This window comes from Phasianus colchicus, chromosome 1 (assembly GCF_987193195.1).
Source record: "Phasianus colchicus chromosome 1, bPhaCol1.hap1.1, whole genome shotgun sequence".
Lineage (NCBI taxonomy): Eukaryota > Metazoa > Chordata > Aves > Galliformes > Phasianidae > Phasianus > Phasianus colchicus.
The window spans coordinates 184,265,855-184,284,847 of record NC_143436.1 but is presented as its reverse complement, the minus strand read 5'-3'; the positions used below and the strand labels follow the sequence as shown (position 1 = coordinate 184,284,847).

The following is an 18,993-nucleotide window of genomic DNA, read 5'->3' as shown; positions in this document are numbered from 1 at the left end:
TAATCCCATTCAAAAGGCCTGCTGTCAAACCTGGATTTGGGTTTTTAAAATTCAGAGGTATGGACTGCAGGGCACAGATCCACGCTCTGCCCCACACCTGATGAAGCTGTCTCTCCAAGGAGTAGAAATCTTCCGATGCCGTTCAGCTAAGTGGAAATGGCAGTGGTAAAGCAGTGACAAGAAACAGCAAAACAGTGGCCAGAGGCAGCAAGAGCAGCACCAAAAGGTGGCAGGCAAAGCAAGAAGTTTCAGAACAAGATACTGAGCTGAACAGGAGCCGAGCAGTGAGCATCAGGGAATAAGGGTTGTGGCTTCAGCCACATCGGTAAATCTCAGTGGGAGGAGTTTGAGGACTTTCAACAGCATTTCTTCAAAAACTCGAATCCCTCCCTCCTTTAGCTCTATCGGCTGCTTTTGCAAGATAATACTATAACTTTGCTTTCCTTATCCTAGATAAAGGAGCACCTTTATCTTCCTTAAGGCCTTTGTCTAAAACGTCACCTCTGTGTGAATGCTGCTCTCTGTGAAGCACTCCAGCAGTTTAATGTCTGAGACGGAGCACGGGCTGAAGCTGTTTTAAGTTTCTAATGGCAATCAGTAGAACTTGAACCTAGACCTTTCTTACTCTTCAAGCACATCTGACAAAAGGTTGAGGTCAGACTGAGATCCACTGTTGCTTCCAGCAAAGAAACTGTACAAATCAACGGCTTCTTTCTGTACAGCATCTTTCATTAAGAAAGGAAAAAAAAGAAAAAAGGAAGAAAAAAAAGCAGAAGTGCCTTCAAAAGCAAGAGAGCATAATACAATGATTGCTCTTAATGAAGCCCAACAAAATCATAATCAGGAGCAAAACAAAACAAGGACAAAGCTAAGAAAAGCATTCCAAGAATCAAAACAAATTAAGAACAGGAAGAAACAAGTAACCCCGGTAGTTTAGCAAACTACCAAAAACATGCAAAAAAATGCACCGAGACAGCTGGGGCACCAAACTTTCACATTCATTTACTTAGCAAAATGATACTACAGCCTCCAGAATTTTTTTCTCAGATAGTATTTGGAATTCCAGTTGCCTCGAGGTAAAATAGATTTGGTAAAATAAATTCAGAGAGGATAGAACACAATCTCAACAAAAATGCAACACTGCCAACCCCCAGTGACACTCTACAGGTGGTTCTCACTTAAGCTTGATGTACATTAAACAGCATATAGATGAGAAGCGTTAGAACGAAATGTGGCGTCAAAGACATTCTCAAGACTAAGGTCTCCTCTCATATTTGGAGATGGAAATTTCGGTCTCACAAGAAACAAAATGCCATAGAACAAACTTCCTTCCCATAACAGAGGCTTTTCTAATTCTTTTTCCCACTGTTCTGCTTTCCACGCTTAGTCCTCTATTTCTGCTAGCTTTAGAGAATAATAGTTTGTGTTGGAATCCCAGACTCTTTTTCATAGATAGTTTTGGGCCAAAAAGGTAACTCTTCTTCTTCCAGATGTTCTCATTCCACAGTCATCCCTTCTGCTGTCAAATTAGTTTAATCTGCAATGGGCTCAATGAGGTTACTTTTCCCTCAAGGAGGAAAAAATAGCAACAATCAAGCAAAAAAGCTAAGGAGACATTTTCCAGTTTTCATGCTTCTGAACTTGGTCAAAATTGGATCTCTGAAGATTCCACTGTGCAGGGGAGCATCAGTGGTCGTACCATCAAAGGACGGTCTATGGTTTCTCTTTGATATCAATTCTGCTGATCCCAGCTGTAAACATTTCGGAGTTAATGATTCAGAATGAGGCCCTTGGTCTTGTTTGTCATTCAGAATGAAATTTCCATATGCTAGAGATTCATTTGTTCAAGTCCTCTGGAGAGAGTTCCCATGTAGTAGTCCCTTCATTGATTTCACAGTAAAAAAGGAGAAATATTAGGTGCCTTCTCTTGTTCACCATTCTTTTTGTGAGTATAAATCTAGATTTTATTAAAAAACATGATAAAAGCGTAGGAAGTTGGCACAGTGGTTTTCAATGTCTAAAACACTTTATCAGGAAGAAGGGGTTTAGTCTCAAGTAAAGAGTTCAAAACAAATCACTCTCAGGAGCAGTGACTATAAGCTCGATGGTAGCCTTTTTTGAAAATGGGCACTCAAGAGTTGTGACTGTAGGAGTCAGGGGATGAGGAAACTTTGTAGAAGGACACTGACTCTCAGGAGGAATGGGAGGCTTGCTGCTTGGATTATAAGTGAAGGTAGGATTGTAGATAGACCCTGGGCGGATAAGAGAGACAAATGTAAGAAAGAGACACTAGATTTCCTTCAGTACACCTTAATGCTTTGTTTCACATGTTCTTTTTCCGAGCTTCTGACACTTGGGTACCTGATGACAGTGTAATGCTGGGCTTTCCCATCAGGAATAAAGATTTTTCTTTTTTTCTTTTTTTTTTTTTTTTTCCAGTTAGAAATCAGGCTAGTAGACAAGGATATTGTTCTTCTGGACTTACGGCTGAAGACTGCCTAGAATGTAGATGTCTAGACACTTGATGAGTAGTTCCTCTAATCATTGGTCAGTTAGGCAGAAGATACCACCATGATCAGCTATGTCGTGACAAAAATGCTTGAGCTCTTAACCTCTTAAAAGATGATCGGAAACACTATTTTCTGAGTTAACAGCTAAAAAAAAAGATGCCAGTGTTAGAAGATGCCAGCATCTTCCCTGCTTCCCAGCTTATAGGTGCTTTTGAGAGTTGAAGAGATTCCAGTGCATAAAGGAGAAAGTGCAGACTTATGCTACTTCACAGACATTTAGTAAATAACTGTTCTGAGACTTTGCACCTCTCTAATGGTCCTGACTGCTTCAGCTCCAGTGATGTAAATGAGTGTGACGTGATGAAAAAGGAAAGAATGCGTGCTGGCTGTGAGCATTTTGCTAGTCTGAATTGAGACACGGGAATGGTGAGAAAAGTAGCCCCGATACCGTAGAATACTTTGACGTGATTTTTGAGAGATTAAACTAATTTTCTGATGGTGCTGTAGATTTTGATATTTAAAAATGCAACATGGCCCCAGAAAATTGCATTTTGAAAGTTAGGCTGTATTTCAGTGAGCTTGCTAAATGCTGCAAAATGGACTACGGGCATAAAAATTCAAACGTTCCATAACATCCGATAGGCAGGATTATTTTCACTTGCTGAAAGCATTCCAAACTTGCAGATACAGAGAATGTCTCCGGCATTCTTTTTCAGTTGTACGGAAATTGAAGAGAAGAATCCAGTAAAACAAAAAGTTGAAGCTGTGTTGCGTGAATGGAAATTGAACAGAATACAATTTTTGGTGACTGGGCTGGATGGTTTGTAGCTCTGTGCTTGAAAGAACAATTGAGGGGAAAGTTGCTACAGTTGCCCACAGCAGGCCTAGCCCTTTACTGGCCTGTGAGTGTTGGCCTCAGCTTCACGGAGAAGCTGGAAACAGGCTTGGGGTGGAGGAGCAGTGGTGCCCGAGTGAGGCTCCAGGGCTGCAATTCTGGCCAGGGACAGCTCTGTTCCTGCCTCTGGCAAGGGGAGTGCTGCCAGCAGGTCGAAGGAGGCAAACCGTCCTCCCCGCGCCCTGGCCAGCAGCACGCACCTCTCTGCACTGCCTGCAACAGCTGCCATCTTGCTTGGGCGGAGGGCCCACGCCCTCACCCCTCTGTGAGGTAGTGACTGCCTCACAAAGGGTGTCACGGAGCAGCCATTGTGACCTATGGGGCCAGGCCCGGGTTAGGCCAGGCCGGGCTCAGACCGTGGCTCAGTGCGACCTGGTGAGGTGAGGAGAGGAGAGGGCAGGGAGCGAGGGGCTGCCTGAGGCTGCTCAGTGAGGAGGGGTCCCCACTCAGGCCTGGGGGCCTGAGCTGCTAACTCCCTCTCGTCCTGCTTCTCCCGCAGAGTCGGCAGAGGAGAGAGTGGAAGAGAAAGCCCAGCGCTGACTGGGCAGGGACTCCAAGCGCTCACTGTCGACGCGTGCCATGTCCAAAAGGAAGCAGAAGACCTCCCACCCGGAGGTTGAAGGTGAGAGCCAAGTATCTCTGCCTGCAGCTCTCTGCCGGGCAGAGAGGTCCTGCGGGCTCTGCCTGTGTGTGAGAGGGGAGGCAGGGGCAGGCAGGGGCTCCCCAGGCACCGCTGGGCATGGCCCCTCTGCTCCTCAGCCAGGTTGGCCTGTGCGTGCCTGCTGTGACTGTGGGGCCTACAATGGCCCTTTCCCCCTCGCATCTTCCAGCCCTGCCCCTCATCCTGCGTGGCAGAGCCGGGACACGCCCCTGGCAGCAGTCCTCAGGGACGCCTGGCACTCACTGCTGCTTCTATTTGCTCTCTCCTCTTCAGTATGCATGCTGTGCCGCCGAGCAGATGTTCACCCGGACACCTGCGGGCCCACGCTTGGCGAGAGCGGGCTTTGCGTCCACAAGTTTTGCTTGGTGAGTTCCCTCAGGGCTCCTTCCACCTTCCAGCCAGGGATGCTCCCTCTTTTCCATCCCGTCCTCATGACATCCCGCTCTTTTCTCTTCTACAGTTTTTTGCCGACGGCCTTTACGAGCACACTGCCGGACAGAGGGCGGTTCTGAAGATCCCCCTTGATGCCATCCGAGGCGCAATCGAGGAGGCAGAGCAGAAGGTGAGGATCTGGAGGAACGGGGATGTTTGTGCCAGCACCAGCTAAGCCTGGACCCTAAGGAAGCACTGGCAGTCTTTCCGGGCAGCAGCAGGACAAAGTTCTGCTCTAGCAGATTAAACTTGTCTGCCGGGCGCGTCTGCAGAGCATGACCCAGCAGTGCCTGCATTCTGTGCCCTGCCTAGAGGCATGGCGTTGGCCTCAGAGGCCCCGAGCCTGCTGCTAATGGGGGCTGCTCTTCTCTTTCCAGCACTGCTTCGTTTGTGGAGAGAAGGGGGCCTCCATCTACTGCGCAGAGACAGGCTGTGAACGCAGCTTTCATCTGCCCTGTGCAGCGGATGGGGAATGTGTCACGCACTTCTTTGGGCAGCACAGGTAAGGGCTGTCAGCAGCAGCCAAACAAGGGAGGAACCTGCAGGGCTGCTTCCCAGTGCCGAAGCACGCAACCAACTCCTTCGTGTTCCTCTGCTGGCATCTCAGCACTTCTCAGCTCACGCATCCTGTCCGTCTTCCCCCAGGTCCTTCTGCTGTGAGCACCGCCCTCAGCAGGCAGTGGAGGCAGCTCCAGAGCAAGACACAAACTGCGTCATCTGCCTGGAGCCCGTGGGGGACAAGAAGTCCTACCACACCATGGTGTGCCCAGTGTGCACACAGGCCTGGTTTCACCGGGGCTGCATCCAGGTAGGAGCCCTCCCCTTGCTCTGCAGTCACAGCAGGTGCTCAGCTGCACCAGGCCCCGCTCACACTCTGGCTGCTTGTGTTACCGCTGCAGGGACAGGCCATGAGCGCTGGCATTCTGCGCTTCCAATGTCCCGTCTGCAGAGACAGGATGCAGTTCCGGAAAGAAATGCATCTCCTCGGGATCCAAATCCCAGCCAGGTTGGTGCCTTCTGCCCAGCTCTCCAGATACTGAGGCGCAAGTGCTGTGCCTGCCCAGGGATTGCCCCGAGCAGGCCCAGCTGACCCTCTGCTGTCCCTTGAGCTCCATTGGCCGCAGCTTCATGGAGAAGCTGGGAATGGGCTTGCGCGGGAAGAGCAGGGATGCCCCAGATCTGCCCTATGCCTGGGGCACTGAGGGCTCACTGCTTTCTCTCCCTTCTCCGGCAGAAGACCAACATGGGAGGACAGGGAGACCTACGAAACTCTGCACGAGACACACCAGCGCTGTGATGTCAGCGAGTGCCTTCACGCAGAAGGCAGGGAGCAAGCAGAGGAAGAGGGGTGAGTTACCTCAGCAGCCCTGCGTGGGATCTCAGCCTCCGCACAGGCTGGGGAGCAAGGACTGAGCTCAAGAGCCGTGCCCGCCGCTCCCTTGCTTGACTCATTTTGTGCACACAGCTAAGCCTCTTTTTGTTCCCCAGACCCTGGGAGCTGCTCCTGTGCACCTCGTGTGCTGCGCAGGGCACCCACCGGCGCTGCTCCGTCTTGAGCGACAGCATCAGCACCTGGGAGTGTGACATCTGTGCTGGCGTGGGCACAGGTAAGGGGCAAAGAGCCGTGGACTGCTGCCCTGGGGCCAAGCAAGGCCTGGCAGCGGCTCCTCAGTGCGGCTTTGCCAGAGTTTCTCTGCCCTGGGAGGGCTGGGATCCTCTCCCTCCATGGGGCTGCTGGGTCATCCTGTTGACCTTCCTGCCTCTCCTTACAGCCTCCAGTGCCGAGTCGCAGCTTGCTGGTCCCAGCACTGCCAGCCAGGAGGCGGAGGGGCCATCTCATAGCTCCCCAGCACCTGACGACCACAGATCTGCCTCCACCAGCCAGGCAGCATCGGAGTCGTCTCAGAGTTCCCAGATGCCTAAGCGCGGCAGCCTGTCCAGCCAGCCCAGGACAGGAGAGAGGAAAAGCCAGAGGCGCAAATCCAACCAAGAACACCAGGGGAGCAGCCAAACACCAGCTCCAGGGGCTGAGAGCAGCACCCACGGATCCAGCAGCCAGCAGGAAGTGGGGCACTCCAGCAATTCCCCAGCGGCTGAGCGCAGAAGGCAATCCAGGCAGCAGGGCACAGGCCGGACAAGAAGCCGCTCTCCGCTAAAGGGTCGTGCCTCAAATTCCCCGAGCCAGCTCAGAAGACCTGGTGGCAGCAGACGCTCTGCAGCCTCACGTGCTGGGAGGAGCATGCACACCTCTGCCAGGCAGAGGGCAACCAACAATTCCGCGGAGGCTGCAAACAGAAGATGCCACGGACAGCAGGGGCCAGGCCAGAGACAAAGCCAGTCCTCCCTCTCAAATCCCTCAAGCCAGCCCCGAGGACGCCGTGGCAGCAGAATCAGTCCGGCCCAAGGTGCTGGGAGCAGCACCCAGAGCTCTGCCGGACAGGCGGCATCGAGGTCCCCCAGGGATTCCCTGCCTCCTGAAGACAGAAGACGTTCCAGTCTTCTTCAGCGGGGGCAGGCCCAAGATCGAAGCCGTTCCCCCCGCGATCGTCGGGCTTCCAATTCCCAAAGACAATCGGGAGGAAGCCCCAGCCGCCGTTCCAGGCAGCGGCGGCCTTCTCAGGCACGCCGCCACTCCCGGGACCAGCCCTGAAGACACTGCAGGAGCTGCCATGTGCCAGAGCCACGAGCCGGCTCCTGTCCCCAGCAGCCAACCCAAAAGAGTTGTCACGGAGTTATCTCTAGATCTGTCCGTGACAGGGGGGCAGCAGGCCTGGGAAAAAAGACAAAACAAAAAGAAAGAGAGAGGGAAGAAAAAGAAGAGTTAACAGCTGACGAGCTGGTCCAGCACGGCCCCGTGACTAAAGAGGCAAGGGACTCGTGGACCCCAGGAGAAGCACACGGAGATAGCAGACGGGTCTACAAAAAGTACAAAGCAGCGGCAACGATCTGACGAGGAACGTTCATTCACCACCTACAATTTCGGAATTGTAGGTAGTGATAATGCAAGATAATACAACACAACACAATACAATTGGAATTGAGACCAACAAATCAAACAAAATGGGAGAGAGAATGTCCAAAACCGGGGCCTTACTCTGTGGACTGCAGAGGAACCACGAGCTTCTCCGCTGTGAAACCAAGAGGCCGCGAGAGGAAGAGCGGCCGGTGCCCTGCCGGGAGCTGCACCTTTCTTCCTCTGAGCCCAAAGTCCTCTGGGGAGTGCCGCTCCTCCCTTCAAAAAAGCAGTCCACAGAACCAGAACATTAACTCTCTAACTCCCACTGCTTTACAAGATGTTCTGATGTGGAATACCAACAACAAAAATTTCAAAATCACAACAAAAATTAAAACCAAAAATTCAACCCAAAAAAAGCTGTAGAGTGTCTTCTCTCTAAACCGGGAACCGAATACTCCACGTACACTGTGAGAGCACTGAGGATGAAGAAGGACAAAGGGTATATCCTCTGCGTAAGGAGCAGGGTGCACAAGATGTAAAAACAGGTAAATCAGACACCTCTGAAGCAAGAGGACAGAGAAACTGCACTCACTCACTTCATTGCAGTATCTGCCTACCTTCTGTCACCAGCTGCTCTTTAACTACAGGCCCTCTGGAACCTCTCCTGATGTCAGATGCCAAGATCTGATGTCAGCAGTGCCAACAGGAACCTGCAGTATTCCAGCTGCCCACTGCCCGCCTCTTCTTACTTCCAACCCTAGCAATATGTGCTAGATGCATACACACACAAATGCTGTCATTACAGCTCTGCTCTTAGCAAAACTAATGAAAATTAGCTTGAATTACATCAGCGGAGGCTGAGCTCAGTTTCTTATCAGAGAAAAATGGAAGGAGCTAACACAAAGGAGATGCAATGAACTTGCTCATGGCCCTACTTCTGGCAGTAATACTCAAGTACTGCCCACACAATGCCACTTACAGTCCTGGCCCCGAGACTAAAGAGGCAAGGGAATGAATAAGAGTCCAATACGATTACAATATTAAATAAACATATCATAGCTCCATGAGATTTAAAGCAATTCGGGGAAATGCTAAGATCATTACATCCTAGAGTCACAGAATGGCTTAGGTTGGAAGGGACATTAAAGACCATCTAGTTCCAGTTCCCCTGCCTTGGGCAAGGTTGCTGTCCACCAGATCAGGCTGCCCATGGTCCAATCCAACCTGCCCTTGAATCACAGAATCACAGAATCACAGAATCACAGAATCACAGAATCACAGAATCACAGAATCACAGAATCACAGAATCACAGTATTATAGACTCATAGACTCACAGACTCACAGACTCATAGACTCATAGACTCATAGAATCATTCAATGGCCTGGGTTGAATAGGACCACAATGATCATCGAGTTTCAACCCCCCTGCTATGTGCGGGGTCGCCAACCAGCAGACCGGGCTGCCCAGAGCCACATCCAGCCTGGCCTTGAATGCCTCCAGGGATGGGGCATCCACAACCTCCTTGGGCAACCTGTTCCAGTGCTTCACCACCCTCTGGGTGAAAAACTTCCTCCTAATATCCAACCTAAACCTCCCCTGTCTCAGTTTAAAACCACTCTCCCTTGTCCGATCACTATCCACCCCTGTAAACAGCCGTTCCCCCTCCTGTTTATATGCTCCCTACTATGGGAAGTATGGGAAGGCCACAATGAAGTCTCCCCGCGGCCTTCTCTTCTCCTGGCTAAACTAGCTCAGTTCCCTCAACCTTTCTTTGCAGGAGAGGTGCTCCAGCCCTCTGATCACCTTAGTGGCCCTCTTCTGGACCCATTCCAGGAGCTCTGTGTCTTTCTTGTACGGGGGCCTCAGGCCTGGACGCAGTACTCCAGATGGGGCCTCCCAAGAGCTGAGCAGAGGGGGACAATCACCTCCCTCTCCCTGCTGGCCACCCCTTTTTTAATGCAGCCCAGAACACAGCTGGCCTTCCGGGCTACAAGGAAGACCACACTGCTGGCTCATGCCCACCTGCTCGTACATCAGGACCACCAAGTCCTTTTCTGCAGGGCTGCTCTCCAGGAGATCTTCCCCCAGTCCGTATAAACACCTGGCATTGCCCCGACCCAAGCGCAACACCTTGAAGTTGCCCTTGTTGAACCTCCTTGGGTTTTCATGGGCCCACTTCTCCAGCCTGTCCAGGTCCCTCTGGGTGGCTTCCCTTCCCTCCGAAGTGTCAGCTGCACCGCTCAGTTTGGTGTCGTCTCCAAATCTGCTGAGAGTGCACTCAGTGCCACTGAGTTTATTTATTATGGGCCATTTATTTTAAAAAATGCACTAAAGACCGAAATAATATAACAACAGCATTTTTATTGAAGAGACTATTGGCTATCCAGCCCCATTGTGCAGAGGCAGAAGTAATGCCAAGCAGTGATACATACAGCTGTTGCAGTAAAATGAAAGCCTAAAACAAGGTAAGAAAAACAAGAGAAAGAAAAAGGAAGTGGAAGGCTTGTGTGACACTCAGGATTATACTCACACTGCAAATCACAGCTTATGCTCTGACCTCTCAATTTAAATTACTGCAACCGTTTTTCTAAATGACAACTACAAACGTCATGCTAGGCGCAAAAGTGAAATTTCCTCTAGAAAACGTGTGTATGTCCATATTGAATCCAACAGAAGCTCTGTCGAGGCAAAAATCTTCATTCTATTCCCTGGTCCTCTTCTGCTGTTGGAAGAACAGCTTATTCACACACAATGCACTCTAATACTCTCCTGATTCGTTTCTCATCTAAATTTAGACGTGCACAACAAAGTTGCTCACATCTCAGATAGTCACTTTGGGAATCCCATCTCATGACAAGTGCGGCTGGTGAAGCTTGCCCGACCTACGCTGAGAATCACTATCAAAATTAGATGGATCATGCTCGAAAAATATTTACTTCTCCTTTGATTATAGAGAGAATCGAGCAAAATTAGCTCAAACATAAGGGCCTTTGTAATACAGAGACCGATTAAGGCGTCTGAGATTAATCCCATTCAAAAGGCCTGCTGTCAAACCTGGATTTGGGTTTTTAAAACTCAGAGGTATGGACTGCAGGGCACAGATCCACGCTCTGCCCCACACCTGATGAAGCTGTCTCTCCAAGGAGTAGAAATCTTCCGATGCCGTTCAGCTAAGTGGAAATGGCAGTGGTAAAGCAGTGACAAGAAACAGCAAAACAGTGGCCAGAGGCAGCAAGAGCAGCACCAAAAGGTGGCAGGCAAAGCAAGAAGTTTCAGAACAAGATACTGAGCTGAACAGGAGCCGAGCAGTGAGCATCAGGGAATAAGGGTTGTGGCTTCAGCCACATCGGTAAATCTCAGTGGGAGGAGTTTGAGGACTTTCAACAGCATTTCTTCAAAAACTCGAATCCCTCCCTCCTTTAGCTCTATCGGCTGCTTTTGCAAGATAATACTATAACTTTGCTTTCCTTATCCTAGATAAAGGAGCACCTTTATCTTCCTTAAGGCCTTTGTCTAAAACGTCACCTCTGTGTGAATGCTGCTCTCTGTGAAGCACTCCAGCAGTTTAATGTCTGAGACGGAGCACGGGCTGAAGCTGTTTTAAGTTTCTAATGGCAATCAGTAGAACTTGAACCTAGACCTTTCTTACTCTTCAAGCACATCTGACAAAAGGTTGAGGTCAGACTGAGATCCACTGTTGCTTCCAGCAAAGAAACTGTACAAATCAACGGCTTCTTTCTGTACAGCATCTTTCATTAAGAAAGGAAAAAAAAGAAAAAAGGAAGAAAAAAAAGCAGAAGTGCCTTCAAAAGCAAGAGAGCATAATACAATGATTGCTCTTAATGAAGCCCAACAAAATCATAATCAGGAGCAAAACAAAACAAGGACAAAGCTAAGAAAAGCATTCCAAGAATCAAAACAAATTAAGAACAGGAAGAAACAAGTAACCCCGGTAGTTTAGCAAACTACCAAAAACATGCAAAAAAATGCACCGAGACAGCTGGGGCACCAAACTTTCACATTCATTTACTTAGCAAAATGATACCACAGCCTCCAGAATTTTTTTCTCAGATAGTATTTGGAATTCCAGTTGCCTCGAGGTAAAATAGATTTGGTAAAATAAATTCAGAGAGGATAGAACACAATCTCAACAAAAATGCAACACTGCCAACCCCCAGTGACACTCTACAGGTGGTTCTCACTTAAGCTTGATGTACATTAAACAGCATATAGATGAGAAGCATTAGAACGAAATGTGGCGTCAAAGACATTCTCAAGACTAAGGTCTCCTCTCATATTTGGAGATGGAAATTTCGGTCTCACAAGAAACAAAATGCCATAGAACAAACTTCCTTCCAATAACAGAGGCTTTTCTAATTCTTTTTCCCACTGTTCTGCTTTCCACGCTTAGTCCTCTATTTCTGCTAGCTTTAGAGAATAATAGTTTGTGTTGGAATCCCAGACTCTTTTTCATAGATAGTTTTGGGCCAAAAAGGTAACTCTTCTTCTTCCAGATGTTCTCATTCCACAGTCATCCCTTCTGCTGTCAAATTAGTTTAATCTGCAATGGGCTCAATGAGGTTACTTTTCCCTCAAGGAGGAAAAAATAGCAACAATCAAGCAAAAAAGCTAAGGAGACATTTTCCAGTTTTCATGCTTCTGAACTTGGTCAAAATTGGATCTCTGAAGATTCCACTGTGCAGGGGAGCATCAGTGGTCGTACCATCAAAGGACGGTCTATGGTTTCTCTTTGATATCAATTCTGCTGATCCCAGCTGTAAACATTTCGGAGTTAATGATTCAGAATGAGGCCCTTGGTCTTGTTTGTCATTCAGAATGAAATTTCCATATGCTAGAGATTCATTTGTTCAAGTCCTCTGGAGAGAGTTCCCATGTAGTAGTCCCTTCATTGATTTCACAGTAAAAAAGGAGAAATATTAGGTGCCTTCTCTTGTTCACCATTCTTTTTGTGAGTATAAATCTAGATTTTATTAAAAAACATGATAAAAGCGTAGGAAGTTGGCACAGTGGTTTTCAATGTCTAAAACACTTTATCAGGAAGAAGGGGTTTAGTCTCAAGTAAAGAGTTCAAAACAAATCACTCTCAGGAGCAGTGACTATAAGCTCGATGGTAGCCTTTTTTGAAAATGGGCACTCAAGAGTTGTGACTGTAGGAGTCAGGGGATGAGGAAACTTTGTAGAAGGACACTGACTCTCAGGAGGAATGGGAGGCTTGCTGCTTGGATTATAAGTGAAGGTAGGATTTTAGATAGACCCTGGGCGGATAAGAGAGACAAATGTAAGAAAGAGACACTAGATTTCCTTCAGTACACCTTAATGCTTTGTTTCACATGTTCTTTTTCCGAGCTTCTGACACTTGGGTACCTGATGACAGTGTAATGCTGGGCTTTCCCATCAGGAATAAAGATTTTTTTTTATTTTCTTTTTTTTTTTTTTTTTTTTTCCAGTTAGAAATCAGGCTAGTAGACAAGGATATTGTTCTTCTGGACTTACGGCTGAAGACTGCCTAGAATGTAGATGTCTAGACACTTGATGAGTAGTTCCTCTAATCATTGGTCAGTTAGGCAGAAGATACCACCATGATCAGCTATGTCGTGACAAAAATGCTTGAGCTCTTAACCTCTTAAAGGATGATCGGAAACACTATTTTCTGAGTTAACAGCTAGATCCGTAGCTGGATTTTGGGAAAAACATTTCTAAACTACAATGGGTGATTTAACTCCCAGTGGTATGCAGAATTGGGTTTTATAAAACCATATCTGAAACCAAAGGCTCAGAGAGTAAACTCAAATTATGCATTTCTGCTCTTTAAGGAAAACTTCTAATTGGCTTTTGATGGTAAGATGGGTTTTGTTCCAGTTTGCCCAGCTCTTGTCCAGTCGTGACTGAAGCTCGAGGAGCGAGCGATTCATGTACGCAGAATGTTCTAGTATGTAACATTCCCGTGCTGGTAGCTGAAATGTCATGTGATGAAGCTGACACATGGGTGAGAGGGATACGTACAGAATTGCCATAGATGAAAAATATTAAAGAGGAAAAATGTGAAGATGTTGTTGGGAGAAAAAAAAAGATGCCAGTGTTAGAAGATGCCAGCATCTTCCCTGCTTCCCAGCTTATAGGTGCTTTTGAGAGTTGAAGAGATTCCAGTGCATAAAGGAGAAAGTGCAGACTTATGCTACTTCACAGACATTTAGTAAATAACTGTTCTGAGACTTTGCACCTCTCTAATGGTCCTGACTGCTTCAGCTCCAGTGATGTAAATGAGTGTGACGTGATGAAAAAGGAAAGAATGCGTGCTGGCTGTGAGCATTTTGCTAGTCTGAATTGAGACACGGGAATGGTGAGAAAAGTAGCCCCGATACCGTAGAATACTTTGACGTGATTTTTGAGAGATTAAACTAATTTTCTGATGGTGCTGTAGATTTTGATATTTAAAAATGCAACATGGCCCCAGGAAATTGCATTTTGAAAGTTAGGCTGTATTTCAGTGAGCTTGCTAAATGCTGCAAAATGGACTACGGGCATAAAAATTCAAACGTTCCATAACATCCGATAGGCAGGATTATTTTCACTTGCTGAAAGCATTCCAAACTTGCAGATACAGAGAATGTCTCCGGCATTCTTTTTCAGTTGTACGGAAATTGAAGAGAAGAATCCAGTAAAACAAAAAGTTGAAGCTGTGTTGCGTGAATGGAAATTGAACAGAATACAATTTTTGGTGACTGGGCTGGATGGTTTGTAGCTCTGTGCTTGAAAGAACAATTGAGGGGAAAGTTGCTACAGTTGCCCACAGCAGGCCTAGCCCTTTACTGGCCTGTGAGTGTTGGCCTCAGCTTCACGGAGAAGCTGGAAACAGGCTTGGGGTGGAGGAGCAGTGGTGCCCGAGTGAGGCTCCAGGGCTGCAATTCTGGCCAGGGACAGCTCTGTTCCTGCCTCTGGCAAGGGGAGTGCTGCCAGCAGGTCGAAGGAGGCAAACCGTCCTCCCCGCGCCCTGGCCAGCAGCACGCACCTCTCTGCACTGCCTGCAACAGCTGCCATCTTGCTTGGGCGGAGGGCCCACGCCCTCACCCCTCTGTGAGGTAGTGACTGCCTCACAAAGGGTGTCACGGAGCAGCCATTGTGACCTATGGGGCCAGGCCCGGGTTAGGCCAGGCCGGGCTCAGACCGTGGCTCAGTGCGACCTGGTGAGGTGAGGAGAGGAGAGGGCAGGGAGCGAGGGGCTGCCTGAGGCTGCTCAGTGAGGAGGGGTCCCCACTCAGGCCTGGGGGCCTGAGCTGCTAACTCCCTCTCGTCCTGCTTCTCCCGCAGAGTCGGCAGAGGAGAGAGTGGAAGAGAAAGCCCAGCGCTGACTGGGCAGGGACTCCAAGCGCTCACTGTCGACGCGTGCCATGTCCAAAAGGAAGCAGAAGACCTCCCACCCGGAGGTTGAAGGTGAGAGCCAAGTATCTCTGCCTGCAGCTCTCTGCCGGGCAGAGAGGTCCTGCGGGCTCTGCCTGTGTGTGAGAGGGGAGGCAGGGGCAGGCAGGGGCTCCCCAGGCACCGCTGGGCATGGCCCCTCTGCTCCTCAGCCAGGTTGGCCTGTGCGTGCCTGCTGTGACTGTGGGGCCTACAATGGCCCTTTCCCCCTCGCATCTTCCAGCCCTGCCCCTCATCCTGCGTGGCAGAGCCGGGACACGCCCCTGGCAGCAGTCCTCAGGGACGCCTGGCACTCACTGCTGCTTCTATTTGCTCTCTCCTCTTCAGTATGCATGCTGTGCCGCCGAGCAGATGTTCACCCGGACACCTGCGGGCCCACGCTTGGCGAGAGCGGGCTTTGCGTCCACAAGTTTTGCTTGGTGAGTTCCCTCAGGGCTCCTTCCACCTTCCAGCCAGGGATGCTCCCTCTTTTCCATCCCGTCCTCATGACATCCCGCTCTTTTCTCTTCTACAGTTTTTTGCCGACGGCCTTTACGAGCACACTGCCGGACAGAGGGCGGTTCTGAAGATCCCCCTTGATGCCATCCGAGGCGCAATCGAGGAGGCAGAGCAGAAGGTGAGGATCTGGAGGAACGGGGATGTTTGTGCCAGCACCAGCTAAGCCTGGACCCTAAGGAAGCACTGGCAGTCTTTCCGGGCAGCAGCAGGACAAAGTTCTGCTCTAGCAGATTAAACTTGTCTGCCGGGCGCGTCTGCAGAGCATGACCCAGCAGTGCCTGCATTCTGTGCCCTGCCTAGAGGCATGGCGTTGGCCTCAGAGGCCCCGAGCCTGCTGCTAATGGGGGCTGCTCTTCTCTTTCCAGCACTGCTTCGTTTGTGGAGAGAAGGGGGCCTCCATCTACTGCGCAGAGACAGGCTGTGAACGCAGCTTTCATCTGCCCTGTGCAGCGGATGGGGAATGTGTCACGCACTTCTTTGGGCAGCACAGGTAAGGGCTGTCAGCAGCAGCCAAACAAGGGAGGAACCTGCAGGGCTGCTTCCCAGTGCCGAAGCACGCAACCAACTCCTTCGTGTTCCTCTGCTGGCATCTCAGCACTTCTCAGCTCACGCATCCTGTCCGTCTTCCCCCAGGTCCTTCTGCTGTGAGCACCGCCCTCAGCAGGCAGTGGAGGCAGCTCCAGAGCAAGACACAAACTGCGTCATCTGCCTGGAGCCCGTGGGGGACAAGAAGTCCTACCACACCATGGTGTGCCCAGTGTGCACACAGGCCTGGTTTCACCGGGGCTGCATCCAGGTAGGAGCCCTCCCCTTGCTCTGCAGTCACAGCAGGTGCTCAGCTGCACCAGGCCCCGCTCACACTCTGGCTGCTTGTGTTACCGCTGCAGGGACAGGCCATGAGCGCTGGCATTCTGCGCTTCCAATGTCCCGTCTGCAGAGACAGGATGCAGTTCCGGAAAGAAATGCATCTCCTCGGGATCCAAATCCCAGCCAGGTTGGTGCCTTCTGCCCAGCTCTCCAGATACTGAGGCGCAAGTGCTGTGCCTGCCCAGGGATTGCCCCGAGCAGGCCCAGCTGACCCTCTGCTGTCCCTTGAGCTCCATTGGCCGCAGCTTCATGGAGAAGCTGGGAATGGGCTTGCGCGGGAAGAGCAGGGATGCCCCAGATCTGCCCTATGCCTGGGGCACTGAGGGCTCACTGCTTTCTCTCCCTTCTCCGGCAGAAGACCAACATGGGAGGACAGGGAGACCTACGAAACTCTGCACGAGACACACCAGCGCTGTGATGTCAGCGAGTGCCTTCACGCAGAAGGCAGGGAGCAAGCAGAGGAAGAGGGGTGAGTTACCTCAGCAGCCCTGCGTGGGATCTCAGCCTCCGCACAGGCTGGGGAGCAAGGACTGAGCTCAAGAGCCGTGCCCGCCGCTCCCTTGCTTGACTCATTTTGTGCACACAGCTAAGCCTCTTTTTGTTCCCCAGACCCTGGGAGCTGCTCCTGTGCACCTCGTGTGCTGCGCAGGGCACCCACCGGCGCTGCTCCGTCTTGAGCGACAGCATCAGCACCTGGGAGTGTGACATCTGTGCTGGCGTGGGCACAGGTAAGGGGCAAAGAGCCGTGGACTGCTGCCCTGGGGCCAAGCAAGGCCTGGCAGCGGCTCCTCAGTGCGGCTTTGCCAGAGTTTCTCTGCCCTGGGAGGGCTGGGATCCTCTCCCTCCATGGGGCTGCTGGGTCATCCTGTTGACCTTCCTGCCTCTCCTTACAGCCTCCAGTGCCGAGTCGCAGCTTGCTGGTCCCAGCACTGCCAGCCAGGAGGCGGAGGGGCCATCTCATAGCTCCCCAGCACCTGACGACCACAGATCTGCCTCCACCAGCCAGGCAGCATCGGAGTCGTCTCAGAGTTCCCAGATGCCTAAGCGCGGCAGCCTGTCCAGCCAGCCCAGGACAGGAGAGAGGAAAAGCCAGAGGCGCAAATCCAACCAAGAACACCAGGGGAGCAGCCAAACACCAGCTCCAGGGGCTGAGAGCAGCACCCACGGATCCAGCAGCCAGCAGGAAGTGGGGCACTCCAGCAATTCCCCAGCGGCTGAGCGCAGAAGGCAATCCAGGCAGCAGGGCACAGGCCGAACAAGAAGCCGCTCTCCGCTAAAGGGTCGTGCCTCAAATTCCCCGAGCCAGCTCAGAAGACCTGGTGGCAGCAGACGCTCTGCAGCCTCACGTGCTGGGAGGAGCATGCACACCTCTGCCAGGCAGAGGGCAACCAACAATTCCGCGGAGGCTGCAAACAGAAGATGCCACGGACAGCAGGGGCCAGGCCAGAGACAAAGCCAGTCCTCCCTCTCAAATCCCTCAAGCCAGCCCCGAGGACGCCGTGGCAGCAGAATCAGTCCGGCCCAAGGTGCTGGGAGCAGCACCCAGAGCTCTGCCGGACAGGCGGCATCGAGGTCCCCCAGGGATTCCCTGCCTCCTGAAGACAGAAGACGTTCCAGTCTTCTTCAGCGGGGGCAGGCCCAAGATCGAAGCCGTTCCCCCCGCGATCGTCGGGCTTCCAATTCCCAAAGACAATCGGGAGGAAGCCCCAGCCGCCGTTCCAGGCAGCGGCGGCCTTCTCAGGCACGCCGCCACTCCCGGGACCAGCCCTGAAGACACTGCAGGAGCTGCCATGTGCCAGAGCCACGAGCCGGCTCCTGTCCCCAGCAGCCAACCCAAAAGAGTTGTCACGGAGTTATCTCTAGATCTGTCCGTGACAGGGGGGCAGCAGGCCTGGGAAAAAAGACAAAACAAAAAGAAAGAGAGAGGGAAGAAAAAGAAGAGTTAACAGCTGACCAGCTGGTCCAGCACGGCCCCGTGACTAAAGAGGCAAGGGACTCGTGGGCCCCAGGAGAAGCACACGGAGATAGCAGACGGGTCTACAAAAAGTACAAAGCAGCGGCAACGATCTGACGAGGAACGTTCATTCACCACCTACAATTTCGGAATTGTAGGTAGTGATAATGCAAGATAATACAACACAACACAATACAATTGGAATTGAGACCAACAAATCAAACAAAATGGGAGAGAGAATGTCCAAAACCGGGGCCTTACTCTGTGGACTGCAGAGGAACCACGAGCTTCTCCGCTGTGAAACCAAGAGGCCGCGAGAGGAAGAGCGGCCGGTGCCCTGCCGGGAGCTGCACCTTTCTTCCTCTGAACCCAAAGTCCTCTGGGGAGTGCCGCTCCTCCCTTCAAAACAGCAGTCCACAGAACCAGAACATTAACTCTCTAACTCCCACTGCTTTACAAGATGTTCTGATGTGGAATACCAACAACAAAAATTTCAAAATCACAACAAAAATTAAAACCAAAAATTCAACCCAAAAAAAGCTGTAGAGTGTCTTCTCTCTAAACCGGGAACCGAATACTCCACGTACACTGTGAGAGCACTGAGGATGAAGGACAAAGGGTATATCCTCTGCGTAAGGAGCAGGGTGCAGCACTTCCGGGAGGACTGGTCAGAGAAGATCCAACTACAGGCTTACAGTCAACACAGGCTCTTGCCATATGTATGTAGCTTCAGTATCATAGCAGGCTTATTTTGCACAACTCTGGCTACACTACACCCAGC

At 50.8% G+C, this 18,993-nt stretch overlaps 2 protein-coding genes across 5 annotated transcripts; both read left to right on the top strand.

Moving 5' to 3' along the window:
- Window positions 1-2,427: 2,427 nt before the first annotated feature.
- Window positions 2,428-8,523, top strand: LOC149920306 (E3 ubiquitin-protein ligase PHF7-like). 3 transcript variants are annotated; one of them, XM_090133992.1, is made up of 9 exons: window positions 2,428-3,785; window positions 3,905-4,027; window positions 4,340-4,431; window positions 4,527-4,628; window positions 4,876-5,000; window positions 5,144-5,306; window positions 5,398-5,504; window positions 5,733-5,846; window positions 5,987-8,523. In XM_090133992.1, the coding sequence occupies exons 2-9, from the start codon at window positions 3,985-3,987 to the stop codon at window positions 7,146-7,148; spliced, it is 1,908 nt and encodes a 635-aa protein (XP_089990118.1). In that variant the 5' UTR covers window positions 2,428-3,785; window positions 3,905-3,984; the 3' UTR covers window positions 7,149-8,523. The 3 variants fall into 3 exon arrangements, with proteins under 3 accessions (XP_089990118.1, XP_089990120.1, XP_089990117.1); XM_090133994.1 differs by having other exon boundaries at window positions 2,428-4,027; window positions 5,987-6,105; window positions 6,271-8,521; XM_090133991.1 differs by having other exon boundaries at window positions 2,428-4,027.
- A 4,406-nt stretch (window positions 8,524-12,929) lies between these two features.
- Window positions 12,930-18,738, top strand: LOC149920305 (E3 ubiquitin-protein ligase PHF7-like). Of its 2 annotated transcripts, none has more exons than XM_090133989.1 (9): window positions 12,930-14,666; window positions 14,786-14,908; window positions 15,221-15,312; window positions 15,408-15,509; window positions 15,757-15,881; window positions 16,025-16,187; window positions 16,279-16,385; window positions 16,614-16,727; window positions 16,868-18,738. In XM_090133989.1, exons 2-9 carry the CDS (start codon window positions 14,866-14,868, stop codon window positions 18,027-18,029), a joined length of 1,908 nt encoding a protein of 635 aa, XP_089990115.1. In that variant the 5' UTR covers window positions 12,930-14,666; window positions 14,786-14,865; the 3' UTR covers window positions 18,030-18,738. The 2 variants fall into 2 exon arrangements, with proteins under 2 accessions (XP_089990115.1, XP_089990116.1); XM_090133990.1 differs by having other exon boundaries at window positions 12,930-14,908; window positions 16,868-16,986; window positions 17,152-18,738.
- Window positions 18,739-18,993: the final 255 nt, after the last annotated feature.

Excerpts from the sequence above, each read along its gene's own strand:
- LOC149920306 (XM_090133992.1), top strand. The coding sequence starts at position 3,985 with ATGTCCAAAAGGAAGCAGAAGACCTCCCACCCGGAGGTTGAAG. Across the intron at positions 4,629-4,875 it reads TCGAGGAGGCAGAGCAGAAG|CACTGCTTCGTTTGTGGAGA; the intron begins GTGAGGATCTGG and ends TTCTCTTTCCAG. Across the intron at positions 5,001-5,143 it reads CACTTCTTTGGGCAGCACAG|GTCCTTCTGCTGTGAGCACC; the intron begins GTAAGGGCTGTC and ends GTCTTCCCCCAG.
- LOC149920305 (XM_090133989.1), top strand. The coding sequence starts at position 14,866 with ATGTCCAAAAGGAAGCAGAAGACCTCCCACCCGGAGGTTGAAG. Across the intron at positions 15,882-16,024 it reads CACTTCTTTGGGCAGCACAG|GTCCTTCTGCTGTGAGCACC; the intron begins GTAAGGGCTGTC and ends GTCTTCCCCCAG. Across the intron at positions 16,188-16,278 it reads TTCACCGGGGCTGCATCCAG|GGACAGGCCATGAGCGCTGG; the intron begins GTAGGAGCCCTC and ends TTACCGCTGCAG.